General features: G+C 45.6%; 1 protein-coding gene across 4 annotated transcripts in view; it reads right to left on the reverse strand.

Moving 5' to 3' along the window:
* Nucleotides 1-2348: 2348 nt before the first annotated feature.
* vti1a (vesicle transport through interaction with t-SNAREs 1A) overlaps nt 2349-18956 on the reverse strand; it is a 109001-nt gene continuing 92393 nt past the window's right edge. For all 4 annotated transcript variants that reach the window (XM_061756005.1, XM_061756007.1, XM_061756003.1 and 1 more), the window contains one exon: nt 2349-3046. In XM_061756005.1, coding sequence (XP_061611989.1) covers nt 2953-3046 — 94 coding nt within the window. In that variant the 3' untranslated portion in view covers nt 2349-2952. The remainder of the gene's footprint in view (nt 3047-18956) is intronic.

The following is an 18956-nucleotide window of genomic DNA, read 5'->3' on the forward strand; positions in this document are numbered from 1 at the left end:
GCGGGGTCGGCGGGGGTGGCGAGTGGCGGGTAGGGACGACAACAGTGGCGGATTCATTGTGGTGCTCAAACGACACCATTGTTGCGTCTCCTCGGGGAGTCGTCGCGGCGAGGATTCTTCTAACGTACATTTGTGTCGGTATGTGGGCATTATTTGCATTTGGGTGGCATCCAAGTGGACGCCCCCCCCCCCAGTGTGGTGGTGCTCCTCCCGTCACCGTGCCTTGTCATGCTAAATGGCTGACAAACATTAGGCGAGGGGAGGTTGCTCCCTTTTTTTTTTTTTTACTTTCATGTGGTCGAGACGACTTTCGCAGAGGACGGGGCTGGCACGACGTCATCACTTTGCTGATGCCATGGGTCGTCAGGGGGTTCAGATCTTGGGACAGGTCCCGAACAAGTGGGCACCTAAACTCAAGGAGTGACCTTTGAGCTCTCAAAGGGAGCGCCACACTGAGGACGCGTGAGGCATGACATCACTTTGTTTGTTGGTATGGAAGGATGAAAGACATTATGGGAGTATTGTTTGTACTTTCTTGGGGGGGGGGGAGATAGGCGTCCATTGAGTTACTGAGACAGTCGCAAAAGGGGGTGGGGCGTAAATGAAGCGGGGACGTGGGTGGCATGACATCATCGCTATCAACACCCATCTCTTGCCCACCTGGCTGCTGGCACCCGAACCCAACGTACTTTTGGCAGTGTGCTCATGGACGGGATGGAAGGGGGTCGCAACCCTCAAAACATGTCTGCTCGCTGTTTTTGAAAGCAGCTCCTTAATGAACATAATCGCCCGGTGACAGTAATGACAAGGAAATAAAAACATCTAAAAAGAAGAGGGGGTTATTCGACGCGCAGCCCCCTTTCCCGCCGCACACCACGCCCCCTCCCTCAGGTTGTCGCCGGCGCTCAATTATTTCCTTGTCAAGTGGCGCTGTTTTTAATGAGGCCCTGTGGGACTGACGTCTGTCAGTCAGCCCTGACTTTTTGACACCATTACAACTTCAAATAGAAGCCGCCGCCGCCCGCCCGCCACGCTGCCTTCCACTCGCTCGTCTGACAGGCTGGGGGAAGGGGGGGTGGGGGGGGTGAGGGGGTAGGAAGGTGGCAGGAGAGGAGGGAGACAGAGGAAACACAAGAGCGTGTAGGTAGGATGAACACACGCACACATCGCCGGTCATTAACCCGCCTTCGCCTTCGCCGTCCCGCTCCGTGCCATTCCCGTTTCACGACGAGACTCGGCGGGACGGCCCCCAGCGCGGGACGGCCCGCCCCCAGCAAGGCGCTGTTTTGTCGATTGTTAATGTGAGACTTTGAAGCGGATGGCTGGGGACACCGCCCCCGCACGTCGCAAAAAACCAAAACAACGAACGCCGCCCTCGAATCGTAAATGCGCCGCCGACGAGACGGCAGGAACGACCGCCACGCGTCGCCCGTGCGGCCCCCCGGCGCGGGACGAGAAGCTCTCGATCATTTCTAACCGTTGGAAGCAACAGGCACCGGGGTTCTTCCGCGCGGCTTATAAAATGGATTTTGCTAATGAAAATGTTCATCTAATCTTTCGTTTGGGAGAATGGGAGAATGAAAAAGTCGACCTTGTTCCGTTCTCTCCCTCTGATATCGTATTCTCACTTTGCTGTGAGACAACGCCCGATGTCTGCGGTCGGGAAGGGGCAGGCGATAACTGCCCGTTCATATACGACCTCACCTCGGGAGAAATTGCTAGACACTCATTGGCCAGCTGTCACGTTGCATTTGAACCGTCTCCTTGCGTGCGAGTTTTGATGAAATGATGATTCTCAACGTGCTTGTTCCGTCTCCTACCAAAATATGCACTTACATTTCAGATATATTACATACATATTTTGAGGATTTCACAGCCCGGCCCCTTCCTCAAGAGAATGGCTTTCATTTTTTCATCTTTTCAAGCACGTCGCCCATCTGTGTAGGAAACCCGCTTCCGATCGGACGAATCCTCCCGTAGGATTTTCCCAAACTGGCTGCTTTGTCACAAAAAATGTCCGACTTCCTGTTCAATTTCGGGCACGGGTCCTTGAGACGCTTCCGTGCATCCTGTCATCACAGACGTGTGCATCCCATTTCAAAATCTTCCGGGGGGGGGGGGGGGGGGGGGGGCACTACTGACTTAACAGCTAGTTAGTTATAGAACCACAGAGTTAGCTTTGCAAATAGTGAACCTTGTAAGGAACTGTTTTGATCACCAATTTTTATGCCATTTAAAACCTCTATCAAATAGTGTGATACCCAAAAAAAAAAAAAATAATAAAATCAATTGGTCCTTTTGTGAATGTTGTCGATGCATTTTGGACTCCATAGAAAATACAGTTTGAGCACGGGAAGACACCTTTATAAATAAATAGCAGAATCACTTACAGGCTTATACATGAAATCCATTTCAATGTTAGTACACACAGTATGAAGTTGAGTTGAGTTGAGTGTGAGGGAACGTGTCGGCGTTGTTCGGATGTACCGTCAAAGGAAAGGGGTCGTCATGATTTTCATTCAATCTCTGACTAATCATAACAATCACGAAAAAAGATTTGCCCGTCATTGATCCCCCGCGGCGCTTTGAAATGGGCGAGAGGACTATCCGAATATCCGAAGCCACTTTCTGAAGATCCGAGTTTGTCCCCCTGCCACCCGCCCGTTTGTGGACGGGTCCGAAAAGAACGAGCTGAGATCAACACTACGAATCTTTTTCTATCCCTGGAGATGGACGCCGGAGCATGACAGAGGAGGAAAGAGGACAAAAAGCAAGAAGAAGAAGAGGAGGAGGGGGGGGGGGCGAAAAAATCCTTGTCAGCTGTTGGAAAAGCTTGATTCATGGTGACCATTTGTCCTAATTACAGCCCAACAACGCTTTTGTCGCTATTAATCACGCGTGTGTGTGTTTGTGTTGGTGACAAGATGGATGTACGTGTGTGTGTTTTGGGGATCAGTGGCCCCGCAGATTGAAATAGATGGCCAGGATGATGGTGAGGAGGATGAAGGCTCCCAGGACGAAGACCAGCACGCGATTCTGGATGATCCTGCGAAAAACACAAGAACGAGACCTCACTTAACACGTCGCGCGGACACAACATTAGAGCCGACCCAAACAAACATTCACAACACAATAATTCTTTGAAACAGGACCCAATTCTCATAACGTATAATATTCAACATTTGTACAAGATATTTTTCATGAATAAAGCCCGAAAGTGGTAGCCTATCAAAATCAAATAGAAGGTAAATAATTGAACAGCTTGTGCTTAATGATTAATTCATTGCGGCTCCTTCGGGTGCGCCCGACTTGGTGCCGCCATCGCGGGGCAGTATAACACAGTCGTGCAGACACAAATGAAAAAGACTTGAAAGTGAATCAGTAACTGCAGTAATATCGCTCGTTCTTTGCAGAGGATGAAGAATATATGCCTGTGAGTATTATTATATTGTCTGTCGATATGTCGACGCCCCGTTTTTGTTCAAATATCCATTGCTGAAAGTGTTAATACACGGTTACATAGACACTACTTGTTAGCCTGTCTACCTTACCTTTCCCATTAGGTGTTAGCAATAAGCTAGCAGACTTAAAGAGAAAGTAATGTGGTTGTATTAAATACAAATGCAATTTTCTGTGTATTTTGGCAGTTAACATCAACTGGGAGTGGCAACAAACATCTTGAAGCAAGCACACTCGGCTTCTTTTTCTGGCTTCGGAGCCGTAACAGGCGGGAAAGCACCGCCTGCTGGGCGTAAGGGAACGCCATAATGCCATGAACCCGACACTTCTCGTGCCCCGTTGTGGTTGTCATCCGACGTCACATCACACGTTTTGATTGTCTCAGGGTGAAATTTGCTGCAAAATCCCATTTTTGGGATGCAAAGAATCTTTATTTCCAGCTCTGTGGCCTCTCTGTGAAAAAGGGCCCACCAAATGGTTAAAAATGTAGCGTGAGGTGGGAAAAAAATAAAATAACAGTGCGAAACTTTGTTATAAACAAAGGTTAGCACAGAGGTGCGCCTCTAAAAGTTTATTTGAAAAGTGGGAAAAAAAGCGTCTCGCTGGTTTGCTGGAAGTCATAAAAACAGCAAACTAATGATGGTATTTACCGTAAAAACATTTTGACCAGGCCTAACTTTGGAGGAGGCGAGGGGGGGGGGAGGGGGGGTGGCGCGCGTCGTAAAATGTCGACAAGACAGATCGAGCGCTGAAGCGTTTGCGCCTCCCCAAAAACTTCTCCACACTGGCTGCCGCTGACAAATGAGAGAATTATCACATTTGCTGACATGTGGAGGAGAGGCCGAGGTTGGGGGGGGGGGGGGGGGGGGGGGGGGCACGCTGTCCACTCCTCTAAGCGGGAGATGAATAGCCGCCCCAGTGGTGGTCATTTATCACCCGGGGTGCGGGGAGCGAGGGGGAGGGGGTGCTCGGTCATCCCGCTGCCCACCACCTTTCTGCTTACGTCTTTATTTCCACAATGTTCTTTAAAAAGTGCTCATTACTGAAAGATGTGCACGGGCCAAAAAGTGGCGGCACTGATGCTGACGGTGGTGGAGGTGCGCCAGCTGGGGGAGGAGACGCCGCCGCAGCGTGTTTAGCGAGGCCACGTCTCCCCGCTATTAATTGACATGCATTATTTACTGTGATTATTTACCCCGGCCAGATACTCCAGAGGAGGAGAGGGAGGGAGGAAGGGAGGAAGGGAGGGAGGGAGGGACGGGGTGCGCATCACTCAGTGAGTGCTGCCGCTAATTTTTGTTCATGAGGAAATCAGTTGAGGGGACTGCAGAAAAGTGTCTTAGCTTTAGCATGGGAGCTAATTAGGGCGATGCGAACGCACGAATCACAATTGTCAAAATTCCGAATCAAAGAATAACATACTACTCACTTTCTTCTGATAGCGGCTGCAAAGCTGCCAAGCCGTATTTACTTCAAAAGATTTCAAAAAATGTTTATAGTCAGTGTTTACGGCTGACTTAATGCGCATAGTTTCTGCGCATGTATGCAGTCTAGCTCAATAAAGTTGATATCAAAAAACAACAACGATATCTCTGCGTCCATTGACCTAGCCCCGAGGAGTTGCACAGATACTCGTGGCAGCGTCGCAGCCGAAACCCAAAAGGAGCCTTCGCCAAGGTGGACGCTGACCGTGCCAGAAGAAATGAGAGAAGGTTCATCCAACACAGCGTGAAAGATGACGAGAGCGAGCGAGAAAAGCCGTAGCTTGGAGGATTTACGGCACTGACAGGCGCAAAACAGACCCGGGCTTGTAGTTTTGGCCAAGGTGCTGAGAGGGATCCCAGTCAAAGTAAGTCAATGAAAAACTTCTTTGGAAGCTAAAACGCGTCCGCCAGCATCCTCTCCTTCTGGTGCAGAAGAGAGTTTTCAAACAATCAAATTGGGTTTTGTATGTCATCACCAACAGGTGCATGTTTCTGCGGGAACTTGTGCAAATGCGCTGGAAAACGTTGAAACAGTTCTCAGAACTGTTTCAAGCTCCCTCTTGCCCCCCATAAAAATACAAACATTTGTCATGTACAATTCCACAATTTCAAGATCCCCACCATTTTCTTTGATTTAACACATCTTTCAGTGTCCACCGGTCAAATTTGAGCACAACCTTTTTTTTTTAGGAAAGGTCATCCATTTGCGTGGTGACAAACAGACATTCAGCCTCTTTTTATTGCTGTCAAATTTGCCCTGAGCAGCAAGCGAGCGTTACAAATGCTGCGGCGGGGTCCTCAAACCGGGATACAAAATGACACCGACGCGTGTTTTTTGCTTCGGTGGCCCCAGCAACACACGCAAAAAAAGTAGTTTTCAGCTTCAGCTTGTACGGGAGGACAAGAAAGCGAGGCTGGGAAAACACACACACACACACACAAAAAAGAAAAACTGGAGAAGTTGAAGTGTGACGAACACGCTACTCGTTGATCCTGTCCTGACACGTGGCGAGACGGAACACAACTTATCAAACCGGATCCGTCCTGCAGCCTTGACAGGAGGGGGCCGTACGGAGGTGTGTGCGTGCGTGCGCGTGTGTGTGCGGGGGTTTCCGCTCCCTGATCGGTTTCATCGAGAGAAACCTACAAGCGCACGCCGGTCGCTCACTGGCTGCTGATTTAAGGATCGGTCCGATTCAATTAGAGCCCAATAGGTTTGCGTTTCGGAAACTTTTGTGTGTCGGGTTGCACTTTTATCGTTTTGAGGTCAACAGGCGCGACACGCCCTGCACGGGACGATTTGACGATCATTAAGATCTTCAATTTTGGTTCGCGTTGTCGTTTTTCGCCCAACAGGTGCACTGATCAGACTGCCCCCGACTCGCTCCGCCGTCTGATGTTGCGTGTTCAGTCAACACAAAATAGCAGACGCGAGACAAAACCGAGAGCTAAGAAACTAAGACGAGGAGGCCGCTGACGGACTGAACAGCGAAAGATGGAGAGAGCGAGCGGGCGAGGGTCCGTTTAGCTGCAGGAGAGAGAGGCCCCTCGGAGACCACATGAAAATAATGAGGACTTTCCTGTCAGGAAAGATTTACAAAATCGTACCAGTGTTATTAAAATTTAAAATCTCCCGTTTCTCCTCCTCCTCCTTCTGCTTCTTCCTTCCTCTTGTTTTCTTCTTCTCCTCCGCAGCCTTATTAGCTCTAATGAGCGGCAGGGAACACCTAACCGCGTGCGTGCGTGCGTGTGTGTGTTGGGGGCGGGTCCCCCTCTGTGCCGACCTCGTTGACACTTTCAGATCCCGATGGAATGATACCCTAAATTGAATTTATTCTGTGACCACGCTCGGAGCTGAAATCCCTCGCATCTCGAATCCACTTATGCCGCCGAGGTGAATGGAAATGCCGTGAATCCGTTCCAGCCGAACAAAATCGATTTTTTTGTCACGTGTTGAGAATAACGTGAGAACTAATCTATTAACTAAGTGTCTGGGAAGTGTTTCGCCTCTTCCCTCGCTCTGCGGGAGCCGTGCGACAGTATGTCGCCTCAAGATTGAAAGTCTGGATGCTTTTTTTGACAATAGCCGGTGAAAATAGGTGTTGAGTCAAAAAGAGAGCTGAAATGCTTCAGTGCAGAAGGAAGTGGTCAGCCACGAAGGTAAGCGCGTAAAGATTCATTTTCCGCTGTTAAAGTGTTTAGTCAGCGCATGGTCTGATTTATCGCATCACTCACGGCCGGAAGACCTTTGAGAACTATTAAAGGCTTCTGATTTCAACAGGGCTACATGAAGTGTGGTAAACGTACTGTAATCCTTGACCCACGAGCATATTTCGACACCTGGAAACGCAGGTAGGTAAAATGACCAAATATTTCTCCTTTAAAGCCGCGTCTCGGAATCTTGGGAAAACCGGTCGACACGGGCCCGCCGCAACGCCTCGGCCCCGCCCACTCGGCTCAAACACAACATGTCCGCCGAGAACAAAGTTAGCCGCAGAGTTTCATCTCTCAGGCCCTCCTTCTCGGCACCGCAAACCCGATAAAATAAAAATCGATGGCTGTCTGAGCCGCTCTGGCTCTCCGCGGAAAGAGCCTGGGAATATACGCCGGTTGGCTGGACGGGCGAGAGAGAGAGAGAGAGAGAGAGGGAGGGGGAGGGGCAAGATCAATGCGCTCACAAATGGTTTGAGTGATGGACACGGCGGAGGGGAGGGTCCGGACGAAAGCATCCGCTTGTTAGCGCAAACTATAACAAATAAATGTTACATTGTGCTGCACAAACACATTCGCACGCACGCACACACACACAAAACACACAACACAGTGTGTTATGCCGTTGTATTCGGGATTTGAAAATGAAATGAAATGGAGTCCAACGGTCCTGGGCTGGATTACACAAGACAGTCGCATCCATGCAACACAGATGTGAAGCACTTCAAAGAAAGCAGTGCGATATTTCATTCAATTACACTTTTTTTTTTAAAAAGCACGTATCGACGAATTTTGTGTTTTATGTTGCTGTTTTCTGGAGGGAAAAAAAGAATAATTTATACATTTATTAGGATGTTCTATCTTAATTTAAAACGCATTTTTGTAAACAATGCAAACTGTTTTATTTTCTTGTTTTTCTCATGAAAATAACTCATAATGTTATATATTTAGTCCAAATATTTTTTAATTATATTTTATTTTATTATTTTCGCTATTATTTATTTATTTTTTATTCATGTTATATATGATTCTAAACACAAAACAAAAATCGATTTTGTTGGTTTCTGAATAGAGAAAAACATTTATTTATTGTTTGTTCATTATGATGTTATATATTTATTGAAAAGCATCTACAAATATTAGGAGAAAAAAGAGAAAATTTGTCTTTAATTCAACATTCACAATAAAAAAAAGATTTCTAGCATGTATTTAAACATTTGGGGAGTAATTGACCTAAAAGGTGAAAGGTTTTCATGTTGGACAAAAAGCCACTCTGCTGTTATTGTGAAGTGTAGACGCAGACGTATACAAACAACTTGACCCGAGACGCCATCCCGCCTCGTTTACATTCCGCCGATTGCTCCCGGGGGGGCCGTTCAAGATAAATGATTTGACTTATTTGTTGATTTTGTATCCTCTTTTTTTTTTGTTGTTTTGTTTTTTTCCAGGAAGCGCCTTTCGAGCAAAGCAGCTGCCGAAGAGCGCCGCCGCCGCCGCCGCTTAATTGCAAGCTGTTTACGCCAATGAATTATTTAAAGATCATCGCTTAATTCCCCGCAGATGTTAAAGAGTGTGCGCAAAGAGGCCGCCTCGCACCTTTGACGCTCTCGAAGGTTGTGCGCACAAAACGGGGGGGATTTCCCAAAGTGTGGCGCGCCCCCCAGGGGCTGTGGGAGGGGGAAAGTGGGAAGTCATAAATACACTGATGATATTTTCACCAAATACAAAAAGTTAGCATATTATATATATATATATATATATACATACACACACACAGATAATTAGCAGCAGTTATTCTCAGTCCCTTGCAAACAGCCCACTGTATATTTCTCTTTTTTTTTGGAAAAAAGAAATCATGTATCTTCAAATTTGATGTGTTGATTTCCTGCTGTTGTCTGGATTTAAAAAGAACGTTAAAAATCTCAAATATCTTCTGCCTCGTGTCTGCCTTCATCATCGGTCGTGGTGGAACATTCCGAGTACAGCGAGTGGAAGACACTTAAAAACCTCAAACATGTTGCTTATGTGAGGCCGAAGCTCCATTTCGTACTATTATTAATCCCCAAAATATTGACCTGTAAATTGAAAATGACATTTGATAACGCTAAGCACATCAAAGACAAACAGGTTTGTATTTTGCGGGATGAGCTCGGATCAAGGTTTTGTTTTTTTTCCTCTCCCCTCCCCCTCACTCGCTCGGAGTCGTGAACGCGAGGCTCTATAGGTTCATCCATTTTTAATTCAAGCGGCTAACGAGGCTGGCTGGCCGGCAGCCGTAAGAGCGGGACCCCCGTTCTCTCTCTCGGGCCACGGCGAGCCAGCGCGCATGTGAAATGGAGAGAAAGATGAAAAGGAGGACTGCAAGAGAGAAAGAATCACGCCAAGGAGGAAGAGAAAGCGGATACGCTGCGACCGCCACTGGAATTTTTCCTGGAGTTTTGTCGCCGCCAGCAATCTCTGCTTCCGTGTCGTCCTTTTGTGCCGTCATTCGCACAATTGGTCGTCTCTTTTTTAGCCGTCCACGCAGTCCATTTTCAACCTGCAGCACTGCTGGATTTTCTGGTTGACTTACAAGCTGTTTAAATTTGAAAGCATTTTTTCCCTCCATCACAGGAAATAATGTATGTCAAACTAAAACATTATTATTATTAATGATGTTGTTTCAAAGATAAATTACATTTATTTATTAATTTGTATGTACTGTATGTATTTATCCTATTATGTATTATTTTAATGATTTATTTGTTGAATTTCAAATCTGTATTTAATATATATATTAAAGCATGCAACATGTATATATATTAAAGCATGTAACTATGTAACCAATATTTATGGCTTAATAATGATACTTTTTTGTTTACAGAATTAAAAAAAATATATATTAGGGCTGCAACACCGAATCAAGAAAAAATATAATTGCATTATAATTGCATTTAAATTTGTATTAATTTTTTAAAAACAAATTCTATTGGATAAACTGTGTTTTCAGGGTGGGTCCCCCCCCCAAAAAAAGAAAAGAAATCAGCGACGAGGTAAATTTGCAGGTGGAGAACCGCGAGTATATGAGGGGTTATAAGTAGTGTTAGGAATGTGTTAATGGCTGTACGTACTCCAGTATAATTGGGCATGATGGTGATTTCTGTAGCGCATGGACATAAATACAAACAAGCACCATCACCCCTCACCAACATCTTCATGGAGCAATCAGAGCTACAACTACGAAACCCGCCGCGAGCATGGCTCGGGTTGCACCTCAGCGGCTTTTTTTACATGCCGTTCGCCATTCACTCCGTGAACTGCGTCTTTTTTCCCACACGATCGCGACACACACTTTTGTACATATTTGATGCCAGATTTACTTCGTTCTTTAATTTTGTTAAAATTTCCACAGTATGAGTTAGCAGGCAGTCCAGAGACTCAAGTCGTCGAATACAAACATTGAAAAGTCAGTTTTCCATAATATGTCCCCTTTAAAATTGCAATTAAAGCAGAGTTTCTTCTGTAGCACGACGCTGAAGCTGTTGTTTGTGGCGTCTGTTTAGGATCCGGCGACAACGCAGCAGCGATGAGGATATTTGTGTTTACGTCTACGTCGGCGCCTCTGCGCGGCCTTTGTTTGCAAAATTGAACTCCCCACTCCAAATATTTGCCTCACGATCCCAAGTGTTTTACGGCGAAGTTGACCTTTTTTTTATACAAACACATGCATCATTCCAGAATTGGAAGACATTTTCTGTCCCCCTGACCCCATGAAAGTTCAAATAATCCATTCACAAAATACAGAAACATGCACTTGTTGCATAAATTAAATTAAAATTATCCCCCAAGTAAAAACATTGGGGGATAAATATGTGGGGATAAACCGCCAATAAGTGTTTTTAGGACTGGTTCCTCCCCCAAACATAAAAAACAAAAAGAACAAAAAAAAAAACATTAAAACAAAAAATCTACGAACAGTTGAATCCTTGAGTATGCATTGATTTTAATTATCCACTTTGTTACTAAAACCTTTTTAGCCATCGAGATGAGAAAAAAGCGACATGACTCAGCAGAAATTACATCATCAAGTGGCCTAAAATAGCTTCTATTTGTCATATTTGATCAATGTTTTCAATCGTAATGACGTGTCACTCAAATGTATTATTATTTTAATTATACAGCTAAGTTTGTTCTTGACCAGCTGGCACAGCATCTATCACAGCTAGCATGTAAAGATGATTTGCAAACCTTTTACTGTAATTAGATTAATACAAAAATAAATATAATATATAAATAATTGCATTTTCCAGCTACATATTTTCAAATATATCTTTTTCAGGTGCCTGAGCATCTGTAGCAGGGTTGCGCCAAACAGCAAAATATACATAACAAAGAAAATATCTCAACAAAAGTGTACCGGTGATGATTGAGCTGGTTGAATCTTATCATACGATACCTATTTTTGGTGAAAACATCAAAGAAATGATGGTATTTTTTTTTCTTAAACGTTGGTGCCTAAATCGTCCTCAAATTCTGGAATGACCCACACGAAGTCATGACATTCCGCAGCATCGCAGATTTTTACGACTAAGTGGGAGCGTATTTCGCATCCTGCTCGCACTACTAAAAATGTTTTAATATCCATAAATAAAACAGCAGATTAGGGAGAAATCGGAGCAACATTTACACAGTGAGACACAAAGTTTCAGTCAGGCAGCCCACGCTGCAAAACTATCAAAACTAGCCTCCGGGGACAAAAGTAGAGCTGCGAGAAGACACATGTCCGCGCTGATGCGTGACACACACGAGGGCACGTATGGATGACGGCTGGGAATTTGGCCAAAGCGAGCACCTAAAAAACCTTCACAATGACCACAGATAATTGGAAAAGAGGAGCGAAAGTGCAGGGACGACCTGGACAACTTTAGAGGAGCTCTCTGTTGGGTCACATTCTGTGTGGACAGGAGGTCCGAACAAGTTGATAAAACCTCAGATGAACTCTTGTGAAAACTCCAAAATGCCCTTAAAAATTCACCGCACCCCTCAGACGACTTGCAATGTACTGTCATGGATCCTGACTCCTGATAGAAAAAAGTTTTTTTGTGTGGCTGTAGTGGAACCTCGGTTTTTGTATGCCCTAGTTTTCCTACCATTTTCTCCATCAAAATTTTGCACCCGTTCTTATACATTCGCGTTTTCGTACAAAAGAAATCCCAATTAATTTCCTGGATTTGATGCGCGTTCATCCGAGGCATTTCCAAAGTTGTGTATAAAGGTTTCAACTAATGGCAATACAAGCTCTGCGGAAAAACAACAACATCCTGTCAAACGTGAGCCCTTCAAAATAAAAGCCTGCAGTATAAGACCGCAGTTTCACTACACTTTCTTGGACCACATGGTGGCTTATTTAATAAACCTCATTCACTGCCAGCCTTCCCAGTTAACATGGATATTTGACTTCTAAAGCCGTCAATGGCAGTGAATGTGTTTTAACAGTCGCACTCCATACACAAGCACAAAATAGTTGGAGTGCGACTGCTAAATAAACCACAATAGGGCCAAATAAAGTGTGGTGAAACTGTTATTATTGTTGGAACAGATTAATCACGAAAACTGAGGTTCCGCTGTATTGCTAATCTGCGGCGCGTCAACTTCTGGGGGTTGCTCTGTTGGGATGTTGCAGGCGGTGCAGGGCTTGAAAAAAATAATAATGGGTCAAGCGTGATCTAAGTCATGGTTTCCCAAACTGTGATGACCCCGCGGGTCGGTGAGTGCCCTCCAGGGGTGCCTAAGTGGAATTTCGGTCATTTTAAAGTTAGGCGAAGACAGCACTAAAAGATTGAAGACCTTTGGAGGTGCGCTTGCAGGTAAAGTAGCAGGGACAGCGAGAGAGACAGCAGTAGAGAGTGTAAAGGCTATAATGTCATCCTACAGTCCCGCGTTTGACACTACAAGGGAGGCTTTAGTCATCCTAAATAATCTATGCTTCTCCATTAAATTTGCAGACTCGCTTCTGTTGCCCCTTTCACACACGCTTCATCATCCTGTTTAAGATGATGGAGAGGGAGAAACTGGGAAAGGAGCAAGAAGTTGGATGATATTTATCGGATGATAAATGATGATATATTTATCGGCACCATAAAAGGACAAGTCGGAAAACACCAGATAAACAAGACAACTGCATGTACGAAAAAAAGGCCTACCGTAAATAATAATTATGATGCATGCTTGTCAAAAATGATGTTCTTTGCTAAATAAAAGGTCCCGCCGAGGATGTACGGTAAATATTTTAGAGTACAGGGGGTCCTCAAGAGTTCTGCTCCTATGATGGCGACATAACCTCAATTTGTACAAATGTCTTCGTATTTATGTTAAAATGACTTAAAAGTTCATTCGGAGATTTGTTTCACATTTGGCGGCACGGTGGAGGACTGGTTAGAGCGTCTGCCTCACAGTTCTGAGGACCGGGGTTCAATCCCCGGCCCCGTCTGTGTGGAGTTTGCATGTTCTCCGCGTGCCTGCGTGGGTTTTCTCCGGGCACTCCGGTTTCCTCCCACATCCCAAAAACATGCATGGTAGGTTAATTGACAACTCTAAATTGCCCGTAGGTGTGAATGTGAGTGCGAATGGTTGTTTGTTTCTACGTGCCTTGCGTTTGGCTGGCAACCAGTTCAGGGTGTACCCCGCCTACTGCCCGACGATAGCTGGGATAGGCTCGAGCACTCTTGCGACCCTAGTGAGGAGAAGCGGCTCAGAAAATGGATCATCAGTGGTTATCTGGTGCAATTGCGATGTGGAGTTTGCTAGCTAGCTATGCCAACACCCTGAAAGTGCGTCTTCCCTTTAGATAGTTCGCTGGTGTGGCCGCATTAGAGTGCCTCGTTGTTGGCTGTGAATGTGGGTACGTTATGGAGAAAACGTGGGGGAACTTTCGCTGGTGTGGCCGCATTAGAGTGCCTCGTTGTTGGCTGTGAATGTGGGTACGTTATGGAGAAAAGGTGGAGGAACTGGGGGCGAGGAACCCACCTGGCGGGATGTATTCCAGCCACCGGAGTCTTTAAGCAGATATGATTTTGCGGCATAAACGTAGTTATGTGCAGGCATACGAAGTTCATTCATTAAGGATCCTAATGAAGTAGCATCCATTTTTCCAGGTCAAAGTAGTGGTATTTGTTTGACAATTGATAGTTGAACGGGGCGTGGTTTTAGCACGTTCAGCAGATGCGCCTATACCGTTTAAGAGCGGGGGAGAAGGGCTTGATTTTTCATGTTTTTAAAGCTTCATTTTATATACATCACAATTTTCACCGCAGGAACATTGTCATTAATTTCGGAAAACTCTGGAACGTCACAGACTGAAGATTTGGTTGGTCAGTCCCACAAAACAAGCTTGCCAAAAGCAAAGGGGGCTACAGAAAGGAGAGTCTCGCTTCCTTCCTCGGATGCGAGAAACTCTCGGCATCCCGGCTTTTTTCGCAGCCGCATCGGCGTGGGCGTGAGGCGCCACGAGAGATGCAGATTGGCGGCTTCACCTCCCGCGTTTGCTGCCGAACCGTGGGTTCAAGAGTCAAGGGGGCGCCTGGGATGCTTTGGGACTTTTTGGAAATGCGAGAGCCAATCCATATTTGCAGGAGGCCGTGGTGAAATCTCAAGAGTGCCTGATATACAACGCAAAAGGGGTGTGTGTGGGGGGGGGGGGGGGGGGGGGGGCAAGTGTTGATGGGGTATTCATTGGAAGCATGTGAGTGTTACTTGGAAGAAAAGCAGTGTGACCAACACACAAATGAACATTTTTGTTTTTTTTTTTGGTTAGTGGTCAGCAGTCCAAGGCTATCTATTTGTATTCGAGTGTTCGCCACATCACAAGCCCTCAACGATGCAAAATTCATGGGGGAACTGTCCATCAACTATTCATGATCAAGTTCTTTTTTTTCTCGTGGTCACTGAGAGACTTCCCCCAAGAGCAAACACCAAAGAGAAAAGCAAACGACAGAGAGAGAGAGGCTGGGGGGAAAAGGCATAAGGGTGGGGTGCTAAGGAAAGGCTACAATAATCCTGTTTGGGTGTTCAATATTTTTCTTTTTGGGCAGCCGGGACCTGAACGCTAGGTCTTGATATGTGGGTCCCCGGGTACCGACACAAATTATTTTTGTTATTAACCACCCCCGGCCCTAACCCCCAACCTCTTTTGTAAAGCTAACAAAGTTTCCAAAGACACCTGAAACAACCCAGAAGTGTTGGGACTAAACTATTTGTATATAAACATTAAAAAGTCAGTTTTCCATAGTACCAAATATTCCAAAGAAACCTGACACTCACGGGTCATTTCAGGAGTAAACACAGGTAAGAGCTGAAATTTCATACCACCGGAGCAGCAGTGAAGGTACAAGGTGAGCAACGTCCCCTGCGGCCTTGCTGACCAACACGTAATAATAATCACCTTCTTTCACCGTCCCCGCGTCTTCACGATGGGGGCTTTACAGAGCCCCTTGGATACGTTAAAACGGCCAGCCCCCGTGATCAAACGGGCAAATACCTCCCAGGTCAGCAAAAGGGCTACCCCTGCGTCAGTTAACAATGCGCATTTAAACATCAGACGTATGCAAAGCGGCCGGTACACGGGGGGGAAAGGAGATGGAGATGGTGGTAGATTTGTGGGAAGCAAGGCCTGGACCGGAGAGATAATGAGCACCGAGGGGCGCCTAGAGAGTGCGTCAGCAGCTATTTAACATTGTTGCATCAGCGCCGGAAAAATTTCGGATGTCAGACAAGGAATGGAATATCACTCAGATCACAAGACTGAAGTTTGTTGACCATTTTCCTTTTGCCTCTGGAAAAACGGTCGAAGGTTTCCAAAGGTACTACTGCAGAACCTTGAAGGCAATGCACAGTTGTCAAGAGTTATACCGAGTTCTTTACTATTTACCTTCTTTATAAACTCCAAAAATGAATGACCCCATAGATGGATAGGGCGACGAGGGCCAGTTGAATGGCCACCACGATCATCAGACCTCATCCTGTTGGATTTCTTCATTAGGGGTGTTGCCAAAGATAAATTATATCCAAGAAAACTAAGCAATGTTGCTGACTTTTAAATTCATATTAGAAGCATGAGAAATTGATAACAATTAAGAACTCAGAAAGAAGTCAGTGTGCTTACGTGTAAAAATGACACTACGGGAACGTGTGAATGTTGAAGGCCAGCATTGTGAACGCACGACAGATAGTATTTAATGGTAATTTGTATGTTATTCTAATTGCCGTGGCACATTTCTGTGGTTTGGAATCACTGACTTAGATCACAAGACTGAGGTTTGCCGACCATTTTCTCTTACCTCTTACAAAATGTTTCCAAAAGTACTACCGCAGAAGGTATGGATGGTTGGACTCCTTCAGCTAAAGAATCATAAGGGTGAAAAGGTAAAAGGTATTTTTTGCGGCCCCGGCCGATTCCCTGTCTGCCTCTGCCTCTTGCTTGGTTAACCGACTGACCTGCTGTCAAAGGAGCCTTTGTGATGGCGCTCTGGCAGGAGGCCCATCAGATCCTGCGCTTGTCTGTCTCGCAGAGAGGGAGGAAAAAAATGTGAATGCCGTCGGTGGCAGGAATGTGCAGACAGTCTGACTGGTGTGGCTCGTCCTCAACTATGACCCAGGAATTACCTGCTTGGCACGGAGGCCGGAGACTTTAACACCCGGGGTTTATTCACATTCACGTCCACGCTGGGAACGTCTTAACCCTCGCAAACGGTTCATTTGCAATGGACGCACAGAACGATTGGGTCAAGAATATATATATATACATATATATATATATAGAGCGAGAGAGAGAGATAATTTATCAAGCTAGTTTTATCACTTTAAATGGCTTAATAATAATAAATAAATAATAATAATACAAATAACAGAGGACGTGGGGACAGACGAATAGTATCGATTTGACCATATATGGACATAACGAGGTTTCTGCCCGAAAGCGATGATAAACTTGTCTTGTGACTGTGTGACTAAGGGGCGCGGCCTAGTTAGTAATGTCAGGAGCAAGAGTCAGGTAGGGTCAGGGTTAGTGTGCGAGGGAATTACAGTACCGAAATTGTTCCATTTTGTTTTTCACCTTACTGTAGCAGAAGCTCGCCTGTCCCTCAAATTTTGGCTCGTAACGTCGAAGTCAGGGCACTCGCAAGTCAAGTTAACACTGTACGGTGAGCCCTATGCCAAAAGCTTGGATGGTAAGCGTGTCCCGAATCAAACAGGGAACAACACAAAAAGTTCTGACAGAGCTGCTTTCCGCTAAACAGAGATCACAACTTGCACATTGTACTTTCCACTCGGAAGAAAAACAACAAGAACCTGCCAGAGACACACATAAAAAAAAAAAGCTGCGACAAAGTGCCACTTGTGACACATCATCCAAGGAAGCAAGCGTTTAGACGGCTGCTTCAGAAACCCAACTTCTGACAGCGGCGGATGATCAAAAGGTGAGCAGGTGTAAATTATTTTTTTTCCCCCTCCCGATTTTTCAGAATCCCTGCTAAACCTGCCACAGCCTCAAGCGTGCCCCTCGCCTCTCGCCCGTGGGAGAAAGAAAGCAGTGGGAAAGCGGGGCGTACCCTTAGGACGCATCGAAACGCGCGACCTGATTGAATAGAAATGCACACCCAAACTGAAAAGGTGAGAACAATTTGCTTTAAATCACTTCACGGTTACGGTTGAAATCATGGAAACCAGAGCCTAAATTGAGGCTTGTTTACTACAACTTCTGCTGTCAAAATTCTGAAGCGTTTTGAAAGTTTCCCATGCCAAGAATTTGGTAGATCTGGGTCACAACTGACATCTTTTTGTTTAGCACTACTGCCAACTAGGTGAGCTCCAACTTCTGTCACCACATTTTGACTAGTTTTGTCCATTGGCTTCTTTTCTTTCCCAAGACAAGAAGCGTGCAAGGGTACATTTGCATGACAACTATGACATGCTAAAGACAAATATGAAATGAAAGGTGCCAATTCCTGACATTGACTTAACTGACAATTTTCTCAATGGGCTTCCGCACACACGACAAAAATGACGTATACTTGGGAGTCAAGTGAAGACCAATATGAAATTAAGACAACAGAGTCACCGTACAGGTCAGATGCAACATTTGCCGCCTATTTTTTTAAATAGTTTTCACACCATTACAATGAGTGACTTTCTAAAAAAAAACAATATGAAGTTGAGGTGACAATTCCTGCCTGATATTGGCTGAAGATATGTACATCAATGAAGTCATGGTTCTTGTGTTTCCAGATGAGATCCACATTCTGTCGTCAAATTTTGAATCGTGTCATCCATCCATCCATTTTCTGAGCCGCTTCTCCTCACTAGGGTCGCGGGCGTGCTGGAGCCTATCCCAGCTGTCATCGGGCAGGAGGCGGGGTACACCCTGAACTGGTTGCCAGCCAATCGCAGGGCACATAGAAACTAACAACCATTCGCACTCACAGTCATGCCTACGGGCAATTTAGAGTCTCCAATTAATGCATGTTTTTGGGATGTGGGAGGAAACCGGAGTGCCCGGAGAAAACCCACGCAGGCACGGGGAGAACATGCAAACTCCACACAGGCGGGGACGGGGATTGAACCCCGCACCTCAGAACTGTGAGGCTGACGCTCTAACCAGTCGCCCACCGTGCCGCCTGAATCGTGTCAATTACTGAGAAATTGTACACGAGTAATGGTTGCCTTTGGATGGAAAAAAAAAAAAAAAAGAAGCAATATAGGAGTTTAAACTTCCTCTAAAACAGGAGAAGTTTGCATCACAAACTTTGCTGTTGCTTGTGCGCAGTC

The sequence above is a fragment of the Phyllopteryx taeniolatus genome, chromosome 19 (genome assembly GCF_024500385.1).
Source record: "Phyllopteryx taeniolatus isolate TA_2022b chromosome 19, UOR_Ptae_1.2, whole genome shotgun sequence".
Lineage (NCBI taxonomy): Eukaryota > Metazoa > Chordata > Actinopteri > Syngnathiformes > Syngnathidae > Phyllopteryx > Phyllopteryx taeniolatus.